Genomic DNA, 19635 nt, shown 5'->3' on the forward strand with positions numbered 1-19635 from the left:
TCAGAGTGGTTAGGTGATGCTCCTTCGTTACGTGACTCTGTACCTGAGGATGGGACAGGCCTGCAGATTGTTCTTTTTTTAATGGACAAAAGAAATAAATCCTGTATAAATGTTTCTGCTGGGGAAGAGTACTACAGGTTGGTAGGTGATGCCCAACTGCTGGCGCCAAAGCAGGGAGATGGCAGGAGATGTGCCAGTTTGTGGTGTTACTTCAGCAATGGGTGTTTCCTCAGGCAGATCCGAGATTGGCTGGCTTTGTTGGAGGTTGCCTGGTTTTGAACTGTCTCATTGTGTCTGTTGGACACCAGAAGACATTTTTAAAGCACCGTACAGATAAAATGGAATATTTTTGCAACCAGAAAAGCTGTGACATTTAGTACTGGTGTCACATCCTTTGCATAGCAAGCACAACAAAAATGTATGGTATTTGCTGTAGTGCTGCCTGTGAGGTTACAGGACATCTGTATCATTAACCTCTACTTTGCCTGGTTTTAATGTCGCAGAAAACTTTATAAAAGATTCCTGGAAAAGAATTGCGGTCTGCCACTGAGCTTTGATAGCACTGAGCTCAATGCTGTTGTTAGGAGGGTGATCACGTCGGTCATCACTCCAGGGAGGAGCTGGTTGCACTAAACCATTTCTGCTTTGACTGGTGGGGTACGGGGTTTTCTCACCTCGATTTGTGTAGGTATGCAGAGGATCCAAGACTCACCCACAATTTAAAGTCTTATGGCCAAAGGTTTAAATGGCATTAGCTTCTCTGTTAGAGGTATTGCTGACAGAAGAACTGGTGTTTACATTTGATTGTATTTTTCTACCTCTTGTAACGGTTTCCAAATACCAGACTCTAATCTTCACCAATTTTTTTCCCCCACTCCAAAGCAAAGCCTGATAAAGACTCAAGCTGTTCTCCTGCAGCACAAGAACTGATGACAAGATTGGGTTTTTTACTGGGAGAAGGGATCCCAACTTCTGCTCATATAGAAGAGAAAAATGAAGTCATGGTAGGAGAATGGAAAATAATATATTTACTACTCATCCTGTTTCTGAGAGGACTAATGTTATTTCCTCTATGTGCTAGGTGTAGTTACTTGGTACTTACCAAAACCAGAACCATTTTAAAAGACATATGTAAATAGCATCGTAGAGTAATTATAACAAGTGCTTGTTTTGAAATTATGAGTTGATGTTGCATTCTTTAAAAAAAAGAAAGAACAGACTCCTCACTGTTTCTGGAAGTTAAGTCTAAATGACTGTGAATGTGAATAGCTTCTAGAGTTCTTTCTGCCTTATTTTAGTGTTTAGGAGGAACTTTTTCTTCCTTCTACTCTCAGTGATTTATGAGAACAGAAAACGTCAGTGGTTTGTTAAAAGAGGAGCATGCTTTTGGGCATGTGTGTGTGGTTTTTTCCTCAGGCCACTTCCATTTGACAGTCTCTGTCATTTGGGCGTAGAGGATTTGGGGAGGAGCAAGCAGCTACTATCCATATGGAGCTCGTCTGGTAACCAAAACTGCACAGTAACTACCAGTCTTCCCTTCCTCCCCTTCCTCTCTCCAGTTTTAGTCCCAAGCCTGATAAATCTCTGTGCATCAGTTTGGGTTTCATTGACAGTGAAATGTGAATAAAACTGCACTTCTAGTGTTTTTAACCCCAAGAACAAATACTAGGAGCGGAAGGGGGTGGTGTCCAGTAAAATGTCTGATGGGGAATAAATCTGCCTCACTGCATCTCTTCCACTCAAGTGTGATACTCCCTTTTTTCTTCGGAAGTCACTTTTTAAGAGTAATCTGAAAGTATGTCATTAAGGTTCCCAATCAAGATAAAGCTGCTGCTTCTTAAAGTTTTTGGTTGAAAACTGGGCTCTTTGCTTTGTTTTCATTCTGCTTCATGTTGATGTTTCTGATTTTCAACACAGCAGTGTACTGCCTCCTGTGCAGTAACCTCGCTTCTCTTCCCTTGCAGTGTGCAGTAGCCAGTCAAGGAGTGAGCCCGTGTTCCACCCTGACCAGCAGCACCACCTCGCCCAGCACGGACAGTCCCTGCTCGACCCTCAACAGCTGCGCGGGCAAAGCAGCCGCCAGCAAGGGCAGTCCCTGTGGAACTATTAGCAGCCCGAGCTCCACCCTGGAGAGCAAGGACAGTGGGATTATAGGTGAGCATCATTAGTAATGCAGCTGATAGAAATTAACCTCTTAATACTGCAAGTCTGAGCAGCTGCTCCGTGTCATTGTGTTCGATTTTATGCTGTGCATGGATTTCAAGTCCTCTGTGCCTGAAAGACTGAAACCATGTTATTTGGCTATAACGGTTGCTGCTGTTAGGTGTGCATTTCTCTTCTTCTGTTTTCCTGGTGCACTTCTAAATTCTCCCTGTTTTCCTTTAAAATCATTCATCTCCTCTGTGTCACTCCCTTTCTTATTCTGCTGCCTTTTTCCTTTTCCATTATATCCATCTCTCCAGTGCATTTCATAATGGTGAAGCACAGCGTAGCTTGAAACTGGTTTCATTTCCAGCTGAGGAAAAAATAATGGATGCTACCCCTTCTGAGAATAACCTAAATGAAGCTGTTTAAAATGGTGCAAACTTTTGAGTAGTTAGCATAGAAATTAAGCTAACATGGGGCATCGTGAAAGAGCAGATGACTGAGCTGAGGCTGTATACGCATCACCTATGGGAGGGTCAGTTATCTCTGGAGAGGCAGCTACCGTCACAGATCGGCTGTCCCATGGCTCCTCTTACCAGCTACCTGGATATTTCAGAACTAAAAAAAAAGCTCAGAATTCCTTGCTGCCTCGTTTGTGCCGTCATCCCTGTTACTGCTCCCTGCCCTAAGGGGTCTCTGCACTGCTCTCTGCCTGTACCTGTGGGCACCCAGGCGGCTGCTGGAAGGCTGGACTAAGATGTGAAAAGCACGCTTTTCATGTTAGTACAAACCGCTGTAGGAAGGTTTATTCTTCTTTATTGATTTAGCCTTGTTTAAAATTTATTTTAAAATGATGACTCCTTAACCAAATGATCCCTTTTAAAATTGATTCTGTAACAGCTGTGTAGCTTACCAACAAAAACAAAGCACAAAATGTCCCCTACCCGGATGCTTTCTAAATATATGAAAGTGAGCTTTCAGTTTTATATTGTCTAGCTGCTGGGACTAAATTTAGGGAGGCTGAAAAAGGGAAGCAATTCTAGATCCTAGATGCCTAGATTTGACAAAGTAAACTTAAGATGTGTCATTGTCTTTGACTCTGAACTTAGTACTTTTTTATTTACAACTTTTCTTTATAGAAGGAATTCCAAGTGAAAGTTGTCTCTGCCTGCCATTACGGATACTACCATGATGATCGTTGTTGTAGTACTTGCCAAGGAGTAGTGATAGTGCCTGTTTTCATAATGCAGTTGATAACACTTTACTCTGACTTTATATATGTTCTTGCATTTTATAATAAAAGTGAAGTAATTAATAGCCATAAGTTATAACTTAGTATTATTTTTGCTAATTAGTTATCCTAAGAGAAATCTTCTTCATGGGTCAAAAGACTCATTTGCGTAACATGTAAGTACTGCAGTTTTAGAAACTGTTTGGTGGACTCGTTCCATAGACAATTGGTAAAAGTCGTTGTCCAGGTCAATTTGTGTAAGATCTAGTTTTGAGATAGCATTAACATCTTGATGTAAAGGAAAGGGTGTGTCAGAATTGCTGCTCTTGGGTTCACAGAGTTTACTCATTGCCTGACTTGAGAGGACACTAGTTGTAGGTTTTATCAGAATTTAAGGTTTCCTGTTTTGATTACACTGATGCAAATATGAAACAAATGATTGTACAAGTGAGTATATTGGTATGAAAATACAGCAATATATGACCAGAAGAAACAGTAATGCTTCTTTCTGCAAAAAATATTTATCTGTCAGTATACCTTAGTCATTTCCCTTTTAAAAATGTTTTTAGCAGTTTTACTTTATTAATAGAGTAGCTTAAATCAGTTCTCTGAATGACACAGGGATCTGTGAGAGTTGTGCCATTAGAACAGAGCAGGTTTCCCAGGTGGGTATGGTTACAGTGATGCTTCTACTGCCGTAAATGCCCCTGTGCATAAGCTGTTACTAGCTCTGTAAGTCATGTGTAGGCTGACTATTAGGTACTTCTGCTTACGCATGTTTCTTAAAAATCTGGGACCTTTGTGAAGGCTTCTGTAAAAAGAGGAGTCCAAATCCTGACTTGTTTGGAGATTTAAACCGGTGTGTTTGTTCATTTGTTTAAAGCGGTCCCACACTGAAAAACTTGGTTGACTTTGCAAAAGAGTTTAAGGACTGCACGCTGTTCTGCGTGCAGCATTGGTACCAGTGACAGCAGCATCAATGTGAATATAAAAATTGGCGTTACTAACACACGAATTTGCTTCTCTGGTAGGTGATAGAGCAGCGGAAAAGGGATACTGTTTCTGTGTGAATTCTGTACTTTCAGCCGTACAGAGCTTTTCTGTGCGGTACTGCAGCCGGGGAGGGATGGATGCATGTCTTGTGTCTGCAGTTCCTATGCTGATACTGTATGATGTCCTGGAATAAAAACACATTTGCAGTATTGGTGACGCATAGTTCATCCAAGACTATAGAAGCAGCTGCTGGTTTTGGAGTGGAGTGGGTTCCTGCTTTCCTTCCGGAAAACCTACCACTCATGCTTTGCAAGCTTGCAATACTCCATGAGTATGTCCATGTTCGAAATGAGGTCAGAGCTGGATTTCATGTTTGTTTGAAACAGTGTGGTTGGCATGACAACTACAGCATCCAGTGTATAACCTTGTAAGTAGTGATATTGTTAAGAAAAGGCTGTTGAACCCAGTGATGTAAATTGTTTACTGATTAAATGAAAAGGAGTTTCAAAAATAGGAGAAGCATGAAAATAAGTGCTTTGTTATACAGGGAGAAGAGAGGATGGTGGAGTTGTGAAGCATGTGAGTGTGAGAGCAGGGGGAAGAAACCCCAGAAAAGGTACAAAGGTTGGGGGGAACTCCCGTGTATTTCCTTCAGTCAAATGTATGTGTTTCATGATCATGGGACCGTATGAAAATCATCTGCTGCAGTTCTGCTGAGCTGTCATTCATGTCTCAAATTCAGGTAGAATTTGACTCCCCTTTGTCCCTTGGCAACCCATGGGAGCACCCCTGGCATCTATAAGGGAAACCAAGAAGGGAAATAGGAGGCACCTCTCTGATAAATTGACCCATGGTTTTGTTTTTTAAATACACATGTGTCTGTGCATTCATATTTGTTATTAGTAGTAAATGTGTATTTTAAATTAGGTTTTGCAAGTATATGTTTTCTAATGTCTTTGACAGGGCTCATCCAGCTTGCTCTTGCATGGTCCTTATGGGGGCTTCCATTGTATTTCTGCTCCCTCAACTTATTCTGGGCCAGCAGGATCTCATGAGAAATCTGCCTTTTCTCCCTTTCTCTCTTTTTTTCAGTTATGGTTCAGTTTTATTTTAATTTTCTAATGTTTTACTGCTGTAGCTGAATTTTTCTCTGCTTCTGTTGAGTGTAACTTAATCGTAGCAGAGACAGGTTTTAATCTTCAGCAAGGAGCTAAGTAGGAGGAAAGACTGGGCCACCGGCCAGAATGTCAGCTGCTCTGGATCCCTGCCCCTCGTTCCAGATGGAAATCTGGAGCAGCAAGGTTGCCTGATGCTACATTTCCCTCCAGGAGTAATCATAGTTTTAAATATTTCATACTTCATAGATTTTTTTGACATGAGCATAAAAAAAGAAATAAATTTGTCTTATGGAAGTACAATCTAAGCTGTGTGCAGAGGGTACTGGAATGCCTGAAAAGCTTTTCCTCCTATTGCCTTGAAAATGTATGTCATATTATTGGTATTTCTTAGAATACGAGCTCTTGAATTTAAGCATCACACGCTTCTTAACTTTCTTGCTTCATTTTCTTGCCTCCTTTTGCAGGTGCCTTTCCCAGTCTGAGAAGCTGTGTTGTTCGGCTCTTTTAGATAAATAATATTGCTTAACTTTAACAAATTAACCAATGAAGACAATACTTGAATGTCTGCTGGCCCAAAATGCCATTTGAGTATGAAAATGATAACTATTAACACGAGTGCACCCTTTTCCTCTGATGTGTACTCTAGTTGGTTTTTCTTCTCTCTTCTTCAGCAACTATAACGAGTTCATCAGAAAATGATGATCGTAGTGGATCCAGTTTGGAGTGGAGCAAGGATGGGAGTCTCAGAGCTGGAAAACATCAAGGGATTGGTCATGATCGAAGAACAGATAATTTTTCACCAGTTGCAGAAGAGGAAGCCGTTGGATCTGCTGAGAATTTACCAAAAGTACCAACGGGAGAGGGTCCCGTTTCTTACACACAGAGTTCTGGCTCTTTAATAATGCCTCGTCCAAACTCTGTTGCAGGTAAAGTCCTGAGGAGGAAAAAAGTATGTTCTTAACAATAGGATGTTTCTGTTGAGTCTTTCTGTGATGTTGTTGGTTTGAAAGTATTTTTGTAGGTCGAAAAGAAAAACGCCTAGGTTCTAAACTGAGCAGATGAGCGCTACCCGAGTTGTTGGTCAGGACTTTTGGAACACTTTATAAGTCCATCAGTAATTCTGCATCTGGTGTCAGCTAACTCCTGGAGGTTGTTGCTTTTGTGTGTGCTTGCATTTGCTAGATTTGGAAATCTGAGTAAAACCAAAATAGTACTTTGATCTCTGTTGATCAAGTGACGTATATATTTTTTAAAGAACTGTGTGAAATTCTGCCTCTGGTTGGGCCATGCGTTCAGAAAACCTGAGTCTGCTCAGTTGTGACAGATACAGATGTGACCTTGCCACACCATTGCTTTTCCTAAGAGTTGTGAAATAGACAAATCTCTGAAAAAGCACTTCTGACTTGAAATCTGTTAGTAGAGCCCATCAAATTCTAACAGGAATGGGCAATTCATTTACAGAAATATAACCCTGCAAGATAGTGTTCAGAAGCACGGGTGCTGTGTATGTGGCAGTACGTTTAGCTAGCTGAAAATTCAAAGGTAAAAAACTCAGTAAATGCAGAGTGAAGAACACTTCAGTAATGAGGTGAGGGCTTGGGAGCTGGTGATTCCTAGAGGGGAGAGGGAAGGACATTAGACTTCATTCCAGCTGGAAAATATTGTCAGTAAAAGAGTATTTTTAGTATAAAAGATGAAACAAAAATTGATGCATGGAATTTTCTTAGTATGATTAGATGCGTAGGGGAATATTGCTAATAAACCAACTTTTGAAATTGTCAATGGCAAAATTTTGTCAAAGAACCTGCTAGCAATTCTGGTGAGAATCTTTAACTTCTGACAATACGGCTTGAAATTTGGGAAGGTTATAGATTGTAGTATGAGCACTAGTTCTGTGTTTTCATTGTGAAGGCACAAACATGTTGGTTCAGCTGGGGAAAAAAAGAAACATTCTCCATTTCATTTTCAAAGGAAGTATATAATGTGTTTATTTCAGAAAAGTCTAACAAATTGTAAAATATTGGAATTGCAACAGAGAAAAATGCTGATATGCAGCTCAGTAAATGTTACCAAGAACTTAATACTTGTCAGTAATAGCCAAAATCCGATGCTTTAAAAAAACCCAGTTCTACTGAAATACGCACTGCAGTCTTAATAAAGGTAACTGGAGGTTTTAAGATACCATGAAAGGTACTAGCACATTGTTTCAAAATTCTACCGTTGAAGGATTATTTTGCAGCAACATCTTATGATGTGAATACAATGCTGCCCAGGTTCCCAGGGGAGAGAGAGCACCACAGTTCTTCGTGAAACTGCCGTTATCCCAGGACAAAGCTTGCTGGCTTTCTGCTGTGTTTGCTCATTAGAATTGTCCTGTTGAGAAGTGAATGTCCTGGAGAGGACAGCAGCAAACAACTGCAGTGAATCTGCATGTCCCTCGCAATTTTACATTGTTTCTAGCATTTGTAATTTTATAACTATTTTTGAGTCTGCCTTGACAATCACTTCATTTATCTGCAATTTACCTAATGAGTGAGCTGAGCTGTTCTGTAGTGCCGAAAAGTCAATGCGCTGCGCAAACTGTCCGTGTCAAAGGAAATGTAGTATCCTGATCTTAGGTGTTCTAGTGTCTGATAGTGCAGAGACTTTGGCTACAGATTCATGTGAAATCTGCCTTTTAAGCTGTAAATTACTGTTTTCTGGCTTTTGAGTGCCAGTGCTAAATATTTCTCTTTAAGAACAGGATACTTGTGCTACATGTGCGAGAATTAAATAATTGATCTGCAATATCCTTGCAGATAAGGGTGACTGAAGAAATTTTTCCTAGGTGAACATGGGTTGGGAGGTCATCACACCTCCAATCACCTTTGCTGTGTGAGGAAGTTAAGGCAGATGTGAGGATTATCTGAAAGGGGAAAATCCAACTAAATCTTTAGTGAACTTGATTGAAAAGCATTTTGTAAATATTATAACATGAATGACTTCAACCACTGCCATTGTCTAGAAAACCTTATCTGTAAGTAGTATGTTTAGGAAAGAACTGTAATAAATAATAATGTTCTTTGTAACTTATGATGAGGAAAAAAATAAGCTTAAATCCTTTAATACTGTAGCAACAAGTTCAACCAAACTGGAAGATCTGAGTTATTTGGATGGACAAAGAAATACTCCTTTACGCACTTCAATTCGCTTACCTTGGCACAACACGGCTGGCGGAAGGGTGCAGCAGGAGAGTAAAGGTATACGCATTTACATCTGCATCTCTCTCGGCTCAGTCACACAGTGCTTCAGTAGTTTTGTAACACGGGTGTTCTGAGATCCTTGGAAACACCCCCATCCCACAAAGTGATGCTTAGAGTGCTCCTGACAAATCACTCAACATCTCTGAAAATAAGATGCTTGCTTGCACTTTTTCCTGCATAATGCTGTGGTTTAGAAATTGAATGTGTGGCTTTTAATAAGAAGTGGGGATATTGTTTATCTGCAGTGCAGATCACATGAACCTCCAAAGTGAAGTAGTAACAGTGTTCAGGAACTGTACTGATTATTTTCTTGACTGTCAGATTTTATCATGAGACTTTCAGTTAAGAGTGTGCTGCAACTGAAGAAATACTATGCTGAATATAAAATCTTCAAGAGGCTGTCATTAGAATTGTGTTTTTGGAAGAAAACTGATTTAATACCATTAGACTTATTTACGACTAATATATACTTCAATATTTCTGGTCTCTGAGTCTGACAATAGCGGGTTTATGTTCAGTGCAAGTGATGTCTGCAGTTTTTTGTCTTCTGCACTTAACTGACTTAGTCGTCTGCAGGCTCTGTTAATTTACCAATGTCACAAATGGGTGATTCGACTGCTGAAAAGAACCACTGTCAGAGGTATCAGCAAAAGTGGTTTTCTGAAATAGGATGTTGTGAAAGTGAAACTTAAAAAGTTTGATGGCAAGGTCCACTCTCTTACTTACTGTGCAAAGGCTCTAACAATGGTTCAAAGCTACCAAGACAAAAATCAAAGCTACCAAAGCCATGATCAAAGTTGCCAAGGTAAAATCTTAGTGCCTGTAACACAAAGTTATGCGCCATATTGGTCGCTTGCCAAAGATCTGCCCTTGGTATCAGGTCTCTCTGCCTCGAGGAGCACCTCTAAGGACATCCCATCCCAAAGGGAGGTCACCGCCCTGCGCTCAGGCTGCAGTCTGTGTGGAATGAGGTGGTTGGCTCGTAGTCAAATCACGGGCGGTGGAAAAGGCATGCACGAGTCTCCTTGTGCCCACAGCTTTCTTTGTTCCTTGATAAATGAGTCCTGGAAAAGGCGCCTGCTGTTGGTGTGTTAATGTGTGGTTCCAAGCTCACACACCCGGATGTTCACGATGTCGCTCTGCTCCTTGGTGGGCTTCAGAGAGCAGGCTGGAACTGGGGACAGCTCAGCCCTTTGCCTCCTTCAGAGCCTGAACCAACTAACGCTGGTTTGGTCAAGGAGTTGAGTGCATCCATCACAGCCAATAACTATTTAAAAAATTAGAAATAAAATGTCTTTACAGCTCTGAAGACCTGACACTGAGGTGCTCAGCAGTGTAGTTCACTGTAAGCTGAAAAATGTTTGGCACTTCCCCATTTATAGAATTACTAACGCGTTTTTATGAAAACATTTGGATTCTGCAACTTAAGTTCAATTGTTAAAAAAAAAAAAAAAATCCTCAAATAACACTTGTAGGTTCTCTCCTCCAGAATTAAATTCATGTAGGAATTATGGAGGTGTCCTGAACTGAGCAAATCAGTTTTTATTGTTTTCATGATGAAAGCTCTAAGAAGTCTGATTATGAATGCTTACTAACCAGGTCACGGAATGAAATGATCTCCTGAAGCAGTGCTGTTTTATTGCCTGTCAAGTTTCTTCTGATAAACTTTTCTCCTTGCCATCTCTTCTCAGCTCGTTTTGTCCCCTACAAGCCTCAAGACATTTTGCTGAAGCCACTATTGTTTGAAGTTCCAAGCATAACGACAGACTCGGTGTTTGTTGGAAGAGAATGGCTGTTTCAAGCCATTGAAGAGAAATTGAAGACTACTGATCCAGCAGAGAACAGGGGAGCAGTCATTACTGGAAATGTGGGATTTGGGAAGACCGCAATTATTTCACGGCTGGTGGCACTTAGCTGCCATGGAAGTCGCATGAGGCAAATAGCTTCAAATAGCCCTAATTCATCCCCCAAAAGTATGTTCCTTTTCTGAGTGACTGTTTGGGTTACTGTACTGATAATAAGAGTCAGAATGTTGTTTGCTTTTCTGGCTTAAGCTGGTTGGGCCTCATCAGCTCCTCGGCAAATACTCGCTTCCTGTGGGGAGGAAAAGAAACTGAAATGGTGTGCTTTGACAAATCCCTTCCCCGTCATATAGTGTGGGCTCAGCCTGTCCAGAAGAGGTAAAAGGGAGACAGTCTGTAGAATCTGTTCTGCTGTCAGGCGCTCTGTGCTCTGAACTCTGCTGCTTGTTCTCCCGTTTGTTTGCCAAGAGAGCAGTGACATGTTCCTCCCCGCTGCGTGCTGCACACTTGCCAGCACCACGCGTTTTCCGTGGAGTTTCAGCAGAGGCAAGAAAAAAGCTATGGAGAAACGCGTTCTGTCTTCTGCTGGGATTCACAGGACTCTGACACCCGACCCTCCACTCCCCACGTTAGCTGGAAGGGTGGTGTGACTGTCCTCACTGCTGCTCCCCCTGCTGACACTTCAAATAACAATAACAACGTTAATAGTGATAAGTTGTTTCTATTTCTCAAGATTTCAGTGATGTAATTGTTCAAATGAATCACCGCAGATATAATTTTCATAAGGAAGCTTTTCCTGTCAGTACGGTTTTGCTTTCAGTAATTCTATAGTTTTGGTCTAAAAGCCAGTTGAATTGTTTTAAAATTGTGAGGTTGCAAGTATGTGCCTGCATTTATTAGACTAGTTGAAGGCTGCTATTGATACTGTTGTTCACTGTTAGTTTTTACTCTAGCAGTAAAGATACTCTGTGATGTTTTCCTATAAAGCAATCTGTTGTCAGCAAATTTGGTGTTTTATGTATTTATTGTCTCTTAAAAACAGGTGGTGACTCCTGTCAGGAGATTCCTTTAAGCCAGTCACCCCCGTCTGCTCCCCCAGCAAGTGGTACCAGTACAATGAAGAGCCTGAACTGTCCTGGTGGCCCTGAATACCAGAATCCAGCAGGTGATCCTGTGAGATGCCTTGCTTCAAAGGTGAGTTTCCACTTACTGACGGATGTCCAGTATGTTAGAAGACCTCTGACCTGGGGGAGATGGTCTGCTCTGCAGAGCCGCCCGGGTGCTCCAGTGGGCAGGGCTGGGAGAACGGGCAGTGACCTTGGACACGTCTGAAAGATGTGGATGTGTCCCAGCTGGTGAAACCAGCTACCTGCTTCTGCCTGTCAAGGTATTACTTGAATTCTGCTTGGTCTTAGAAAGAGTTATGTAAAAAATGTCACATCTGATCTGTGTCGGGGGAAGAGGTTGGGATCCGTTACTTGAAAAAGGGGCTGTGTGTCCTCTACAGGCAGAAGGTCAGTTACCTTCCAAAAGCAAAATTCTGTGAAAAAAGCAGATAGAATGTTTGGTCTGTGTATAATCCATCTATATTCTGTAATAACGGATGAGTCTGAACGTAGTCTATTTTCCATACACTGAGAATCTGAAGCAGTTAAAAGTTATTTTTGCATTACATTATTAAGATAAAGGTGTTATTTTTTGCCTAAGTAGTAAAAATAATTAACGTCAGAATCGTATATTTTATGCAAATAGTTGTGAGGAGGATGCGAGGCTGTTGTTGCAGTCTCTGAGGTGATGTGCATTATTGGGAAACAACGTGATGAAAGCCACTGGAGTGTAAATGTTTTATTTACTGTGAACACCAGGTGTTCTTTGGGGTTTGATTTTTTTTCAAGGAAATATGGCCTGTGTTATGTTCTGTTTTTCAGTAGTACACACCTTTGCAATAATCCCAAAAAGCCAGTTGTCCTCTGTTTGCCGTAGAAGGATGTCTGTCGCTTACTTTTATCTGATGATGATCAAATCAGTCCTTGGGTCATTCCATGTGTGACACCATGTTATTAAATTATAGCTAGCAGCTTGTTTAGTCAAGTTATTTTTCTTGTGCTACTTAGTTAGTTAGCTGTTTACCCACTGCATCCAAATGGCATGAACTCAGATCACTCTCTTTTCCTGCCAGAATCTGACATTTTTCTTTCTTTTCCTCTTTGCATGGATTGCCTTCCTGACACAGACTGAGACCAGTCACGGAGTTGGATAATTATTCTGACACTGAAAAATATTTCTTAGTTGAAAGAAGAACTCAGTAACACTTTATCATAATTGGACTAACTAGTAACCAGCTTAAAGATTGAAAGGGTAACACTGTTTTTGTTTTAATTCTCCAGGTTGTTGCGTATCACTACTGTCAAGCTGACAACACATACACATGTCTCGTCCCAGAATTCGTGCACAGCACTGCAGCTTTGCTGTGTCGTTCAAGTCAGTTAACAGCATACCGAGATCTTCTAATACGAGAGCCTCACTTGCAGAGCATGCTGAGCCTGAGATCTTGTGTCCAGGATCCGGCAGCGGCTTTTACAAGGGGAGTGTTGGAACCACTTGCAAACCTCAGGAAAGGTAGGTTAAGCAGGAAGTGACTTGGAAACCGAATCTAAACTGCATAAAAAGTGGAAAAAAAATCTAAGAATATGTCTTTTAATGCTTTGAGAGAAATAGATAAATCAGAACGTTCCTGGACAAAGGGATTTCTTAATTGTGGTAGTTGTTCGTAACAACAATAGGTAGGTTTTGAATGGTTGTTTTGTGTTTTAAAATAAAACTTCATGAAACTTATTAGAGGTCATGGAAACTTTACATTTATTTTGTTGACAGAAGGCTCAAGGACAGTTGTGTAGCTTGAAGCCAAGGCTGGCATATTTGCATTAAAGCCTTTTGTTTTCAGATGCTTTTGAGTCTTGTCACACTTTTTTGTTCTGTGATTTCCTGTGCCTAAACACCTGCAAAGTGGATGTGGTTTTTGATAGCTTTTGAAGTTGATATGGCAATGTTCCAAGAAAGCATGTAACAACATGACTCTCGTGTTTAAACAAAACTCTATCAAGCTCTGCCTTTGCAGCAGCTTCCCGGTGCCTGCTGGCCTGAGCAGGTACCTGACACCTGGGAGGAGGGGAGGAGATCTTCCTGAGTGTGACCAGAGCAGGTGCCACTCCTTTGGGAACTGGTTTGCAGCTCTGGAATTGTGTTCACTGTCAACAAATATCTGTGAAATCTATTGGCAGATCTAATGTTTACGCCTGGGATTTTCATCCTTACCAAGTGTTCAGAATGAATGTTGGTAGTTCCACAAGCTGTTGCAGAATAACCTTTTCTCCTCAGAACCGAAAGCGTAAACCAATGCCTTTATGATTTCTGCAAATTGTAAATTGTGTTTGGTAGGTCCAGTAAAGGATAAGTTTTAAGTAAACAACTAGTAATTAAAAACAATGTTAACTAGTAGCTTAAACAACCTACATATGCTTTCTTCCCATAGCCATGCATCTGCTATCGCTTACATTTAATAGCCTTGTTTAGTCTTTTAACTCGTTTTACATCAGTTGTGAAACAGATCCATACTCATAGTGCAGTAGAAAACACTATTGTAAGTGATTGCTTCCGCTTTTTAGCATCGTGTGGCAGTGTTGTTTTATGTCTCCTGATATGTTTTTAATCCTAAATAATGCTCAAATGCCATAAGATGCATTGCTGTGTATAAAGATACATTTTTTATTTCTTTATGTTGAAATTTTGGGGATAAAAATGTGTCACTTAGTAGGAGAGTTTTTATTCATCCTTCCCTTTTTTATTTCCGTATTTTAGAGCAAAAAATTCCTGAGGAGGACTACATAATTTTGATAGATGGTTTAAATGATGCTGAATTTCATAAACCTGATTATGGTGACACACTTTCTTCATTTATCGCAACCTTAATTTGTAAGTTTCCCGCTTGGCTGAAGCTCATTGTGACTGTAAGAACTAACTTCCAGGTAAAAACACCTTTTAACTTTTTTCTTACCCTCAAAGACTAAATGATCTTTTATACTGGTGCAGCTGCATTATTATGAAAAATACTAGTTTTAGAGGAATTCAAAGTAAAGTCTCTTGAATTTTTTTCCTTCCTTCCTTTGTTGTTGCATGTTTCTCTACAGTGCACAAGTATGATATTGGAGGAGGCCTTTTCTGTTTCGAATCACTTTCTTCAGTATGCTGGTAGAGTTGATAACACAAGAAGTGGTGCAATCACAGTGTGTTTCCTTGGCCTTCAAGAGTGAAAGGGGCAAATGGATGGTTGAAAGCTTCAAAAAAATAGCGATTAGAAGCCCACAGTGATTTTCCCTTCAATGTTTACTTGTTGGAGTGTATTTCTGCTAGGATTTAGCTCTGGATTTTCACTTATTTTTTTTCTTCTTTATTTTTTTTTCCCCTCTTCCCCTCATAGGAAGTAGTAAGTTCACTGCCCTTCATCAAAATATCCCTGGACAATTTTCCAGACAACAAAGAAATTCATGATGACTTGAATGCTTACATTCAGTACAGAATTAACAGCAGCCAGGAAATTGTAAACAACATATCTTTAAATGGAAAAGCTGATGCAGCTATTATTGGGAAAGTGAGTAACCACCTGATCATGAGAAGCCTGGGATCTTATCTCTATTTGAAACTCACTCTGGATCTTTTCCAAAAAGGTCACTTAGTAATCAAAAGTGCCAGCTACAAGGTTGTTCCCGTGTCTCTCTCAGAACTGTACTTACTGCACTGCAATATGAAGTTCATGACAAACTCTGCTTTTGAGCGAGCCCTGCCAATCCTGAATGTGGCGCTGGCGTCCCTGCATCCCATGACGGATGACCAGATTTTCCAGGCTATCAATGCAGGCCAGATAAACGGTGAGCAGCAATGGGAAGACTTCAGCCAAAGGATGGAAGCCCTCTCGTGCTTTCTGATAAAAAGACGTGACAGGACACGTATGTTCTGCCACCCTTCCTTCAGGGAGTGGCTTGTTTGGAGAGCAGACGGTGAGAATACTGACTTCTTATGCGAGCCAAGGTAAATGAAACCTGCAATCAATCATGTTCAGCTAACTGCAGTTAGGTTTATGGAACTGGCTGGAACAGGTGGTGAGAGGAGAGAGCAATGTTAAGACACAAGCATGCCTAATTTTTTCCAAAATGAAAACTTTTATATATTTACAGGTAGACTTGACCAGAAGGATCAGAGGTTACAATGCATAATTGTAGAATTTCCAAATTTGCATTTGACTTTGCTGCCTTCATGGGCAAATGAGAGTATTATGTTGTTATTAATACAGAAAAATTGTAGAGAATTACGTGCAGCAACACCTTGTCTATTTAGAGTGCAGGAACAGAAAGAACAGATCATTTGGTCTCTTTTAAATATAAAAATATTAAGATCATTCATTCTATAATTGCATCCTCATGACATTGTTTCAGTTTGTTCCATCTCACCTTCTTTGACTCAGAGCATGAATTATTTAAATTGCAGACAATGAGCTGTTATTGTACTTGCACATTCTTGCAGTCTGCATCTTCCATTTTTTTCATATTCTTTCATAAGCGTCTACTTTCGAAAAGCTCTGTTCAGAAATTTCTGAAGGTGGGGCGAGAAGCCCCACACAGCTTTGTCCCCCCCCCCCAGATGAATAGTCTAATTACATAGAGGTAATTGTCCAGTTACAGGATATAGTCTATTAATGTGTAGTATGGGATAACCTTGTTTTCTCAGAGCTTTGCCATTTCCACTGTTTCCTAGAACACTGACCACCAACTCATGTAGATGTAGAATTATTAACTACACATTTTATCTCAAATTTCAAAATAATTCAAATCTTCTGCTTCTGAAAGGATGGGGTTTTATCTGCAGCACCTGCAGCTTCTGACTATGGGATGGAACAAGGCAAGAGGGGAGCAGGAGGCAAACCGGTGTCCACGGTGCCTCTGGTGGGCTGACAGTGGAGAATTATTAGGAGTGTGTGTCAACTTCAAAATCTGCTTTTTTTCTCTTTGCGTTATTTCGTTATGGAAGTGATGTTGTTGAGATGCAGTGGTATGTTTCAGCAGTCTGACAAAGCTGAGCTGTTAGGACAGGCATACAGATGTGTTAGGATATTTGCTGAAAGTACGGTTACAAAAACCGTTCTCTCTTAATCCTTTCTACTAGGAATGGACATGCTCTACTGGCTTTCATGTTTTCTCGACAAGAGGGAAAGTTAAACCGCCAACAAACTATGGAACTTGGTCATCATATACTTAAAGCTCACATTTTTAAGGTAAAGCTTGCAGCTTTAATAGGTTTTATGATCTATTCATTCGGATGCATCTTAGAGATTCTCCTCTGAGTTGCTTTGATAATTTGTTAGAAGCTTATACAAAATATTTGGTAATGCTAACAGACATTGTTACTTCTCGTTATACTGGTGAGATGTAGACAGAAATAGCATTTCCAATCCTATAGAGAGATTTCCTGTTCTATCATTTCCGTTAGGGTCTCAGTAAAAGGACTGGGATCTCTTCTAGTCATCTCCAAGCCCTGTGGATTGGTTACAGTGCTGACGGACTGTCTGCAGCCCTTGCTTCTCTGAGAAACATCTATACACCCAACGTGAAGGTATGTGCAACCAGCGCCTCATCTGCTACCGCCACTGCTGCTGGGACTCTGTCGATGAATGTTCAAATTAATGTGAAGAAAAAAAGCCACTGCCATGCATCTGTAACTGAACTCCTTCGTAACAAGCCTTCAGGTTCTTTTGTAAGCTGCTGTTAAAGTCCAATTCAGTTTTCCTTGATAGTCCTGGTGGAAAGAAGGGTTTCAGCCTGGTTCTGATGGAACCGCGCTCTGCAGCACAGTAAGTGTGTGGATGTGTTCTCAGGGGTTGTACCACCGATTTGCTGGGCAGAGTTCAGCCGTATTTTCTTGGATGGTGAAGTATCAAGGGTGTTATAAAATGGGAAACACTGTGAGAGGGAAAGGATGTAAAATGCCAGAACTTTGCACTATTATTTGAATCCCTGGATTATGGATAGAGAAATCCAAGTTGACATGTTGCAGTGTTAGCCAGCTGCTCAGTCTTTGGATTGGAGATCTGCGTGCATGTGCACACGCACACACGCATGCTCTTACGACTTTTGTGATTGCTTTTAGTGCAATCTGGTTCTCTGTGAATGGAGGCAGCTACATAAATCTGCAGAGTAATAGCACGTCACACCTTCAGAAATCCCACTGTTCCCACAGATGAAATTAGGGTGGGAGGGTAGTGGGCTTCAGGGGAGAGGTGGGTCTTGTGATAGGAGTACACAGTTCAGTAATAAAATAATAATTTGCTAACAGATGATTTAAAACTTTCATATTGCTATATATGTGATAAAGACGATTTCTGCCAATTAAATCTGCATAAAAATCAAGGGGTAATATATGAGTACCTGAATAAATAAAGATGTTACAAGTCTCGTAATAAATTCAGACAAAATGTGAGGAAAAACTTGTTTTGTTTAAATTAAATTTTAGGTGAGTCGGCTGCTGATCTTGGCAGGAGCAAATGTGAATTACAGGACTGAAGTATTAAATAATGCTCCGGTGCTGTGTGTTCAGTCGCACCTCGGACATGAAGAAGTAGTCACTCTTTTACTGGAATTCGGAGCTGCTATTGATGGCGCGTCAGAGAACGGGATGACAGCACTTAGCTACGCCGCCGCTGCAGGCCACATGAACATAGTTTCACTGCTGTGCAAGAAAGGTGCAAAGGTAAGCTGGTGTACAAAGATTGCAATGTTTGCCACAAAAATGTTGTGCAAAGGCCCAAGAAAATGGCTGTTGATTATGTAATTATATAATTAACACACATAGCCTTGGGGACAGGGAGTCCAGATCATCCGCGCAGACCTCCATGAAGCGTTTTCCATGTGCCACTGGCCAAAGCCCGCCGGGCCCTTCTGCTCAGCCAGTGTTGGGTCATCTCGCTGCACACTCACATATAACCTGTGCTTCCTCGGCTGGCCCGTGGCAGTGTCACGGAGACAGTGTCGGAAGCCTTGCTAAAGTCGAGGCAGAGAACATCCACACCTCTCCCTGCACCCGCCAAGCCTGTCACCTCCGTGTAGGTGGCTGTCAGGTTGGTTAAGTGTGATTTCCCCTCTAAGCCCATGCGGACTGCTCCCAGTCACCTTGCTGTCCTCTGTGTGTTTGGCAATGATGTCCAGGACTAGTTTCTGCATCTCCTTCCCACCAGCTACGGTGCGGCTGTTTGGCCTTTAATTCCCCAGATCTTCCTTCTTGCCCTTCTCAACACCAGGAGTGACATTTGCTCTTGTGCAGCACTCAGGAGCTTCTCCTCTCATCGCCTGTCACCAGACGTTTTACCTTTGAGTGTTTTTTTTCTCCATGCAGGCTGACTATGTCGACAAGAAGGGCCAGTGTGCGCTGGTGCACAGTGCACTGAGAGGGCACTGTGAGATCCTGGAACACCTGCTCGGTGTGGTTTGGGTAACTCCTTCCCAAGAACAGGACACCCTGAGAAAGAGCCAGGCGCTGCAGCAAGCGCTGACAGCAGCGTCCAGCATGGGACACGCTCAGGTGGGTTCACAGTTCAGACACTGCCAGTCTGAGCATTGATCAGAACTGGACAGCAGTGCTTGCAGCTATTTTTAAAAGGTTTGGAAAGCAGAACTATTGACACTTCCAATATTTAAAGTAGAATACCTTCTTTGCAGCCGTTTTAAATTTAAGTTAATTATCCAGTAATATTATTTGCGTCAGGATTTGTTTATATGTAATTTTCTGTCTACTTTTCTCTCACTGTTCTTGGAAGCTGACCTAAATCTCTAGTGGTAATGATGGTATTCGGTATCGGTGATCCACCCTAGGATGTTTCTACTTCAGGCTGGGGTTTCGTTTTACATAGTATAACAAATAGTATATTGCACATCCTTGCACATGCTCAACTTTTTAACCTGAGGCACACGTCAGGTGGCAGACTTCGCCTTCAGCTTCATGTCACTTCAGACAGAAATTTGGGGTTGTGCATCTATGTGATAAAAGAATTGTTTGTCATT

The 19635-nt window shown here is 41.2% G+C and overlaps 1 protein-coding gene across 1 annotated transcript in view; it reads left to right on the top strand.

The window, feature by feature from the left end:
• The window catches only part of LOC104466543 (protein TANC1-like), a gene marked incomplete at its 3' end in the record, with an annotated part of 34102 nt that extends 14946 nt beyond the window's left edge, over positions 1-19156 (top strand). The window contains exons 5-17 of the mRNA XM_010079988.1: positions 883-1004; positions 1965-2154; positions 6159-6413; positions 8601-8720; positions 10421-10702; positions 11574-11725; positions 12919-13150; positions 14390-14556; positions 15009-15616; positions 16748-16856; positions 17072-17194; positions 18092-18328; positions 18971-19156. Coding sequence (XP_010078290.1) covers positions 883-1004; positions 1965-2154; positions 6159-6413; positions 8601-8720; positions 10421-10702; positions 11574-11725; positions 12919-13150; positions 14390-14556; positions 15009-15616; positions 16748-16856; positions 17072-17194; positions 18092-18328; positions 18971-19156 — 2783 coding nt within the window. The remainder of the gene's footprint in view (positions 1-882; positions 1005-1964; positions 2155-6158; positions 6414-8600; positions 8721-10420; positions 10703-11573; positions 11726-12918; positions 13151-14389; positions 14557-15008; positions 15617-16747; positions 16857-17071; positions 17195-18091; positions 18329-18970) is intronic.
• Between the last annotated feature and the right edge of the window lie 479 nt (positions 19157-19635).

The sequence above is a fragment of the Pterocles gutturalis genome, unplaced genomic scaffold (genome assembly GCF_000699245.1).
Source record: "Pterocles gutturalis isolate BGI_N339 unplaced genomic scaffold, ASM69924v1 scaffold44319, whole genome shotgun sequence".
In the NCBI taxonomy this organism is placed as follows: domain Eukaryota; kingdom Metazoa; phylum Chordata; class Aves; order Pterocliformes; family Pteroclidae; genus Pterocles; species Pterocles gutturalis.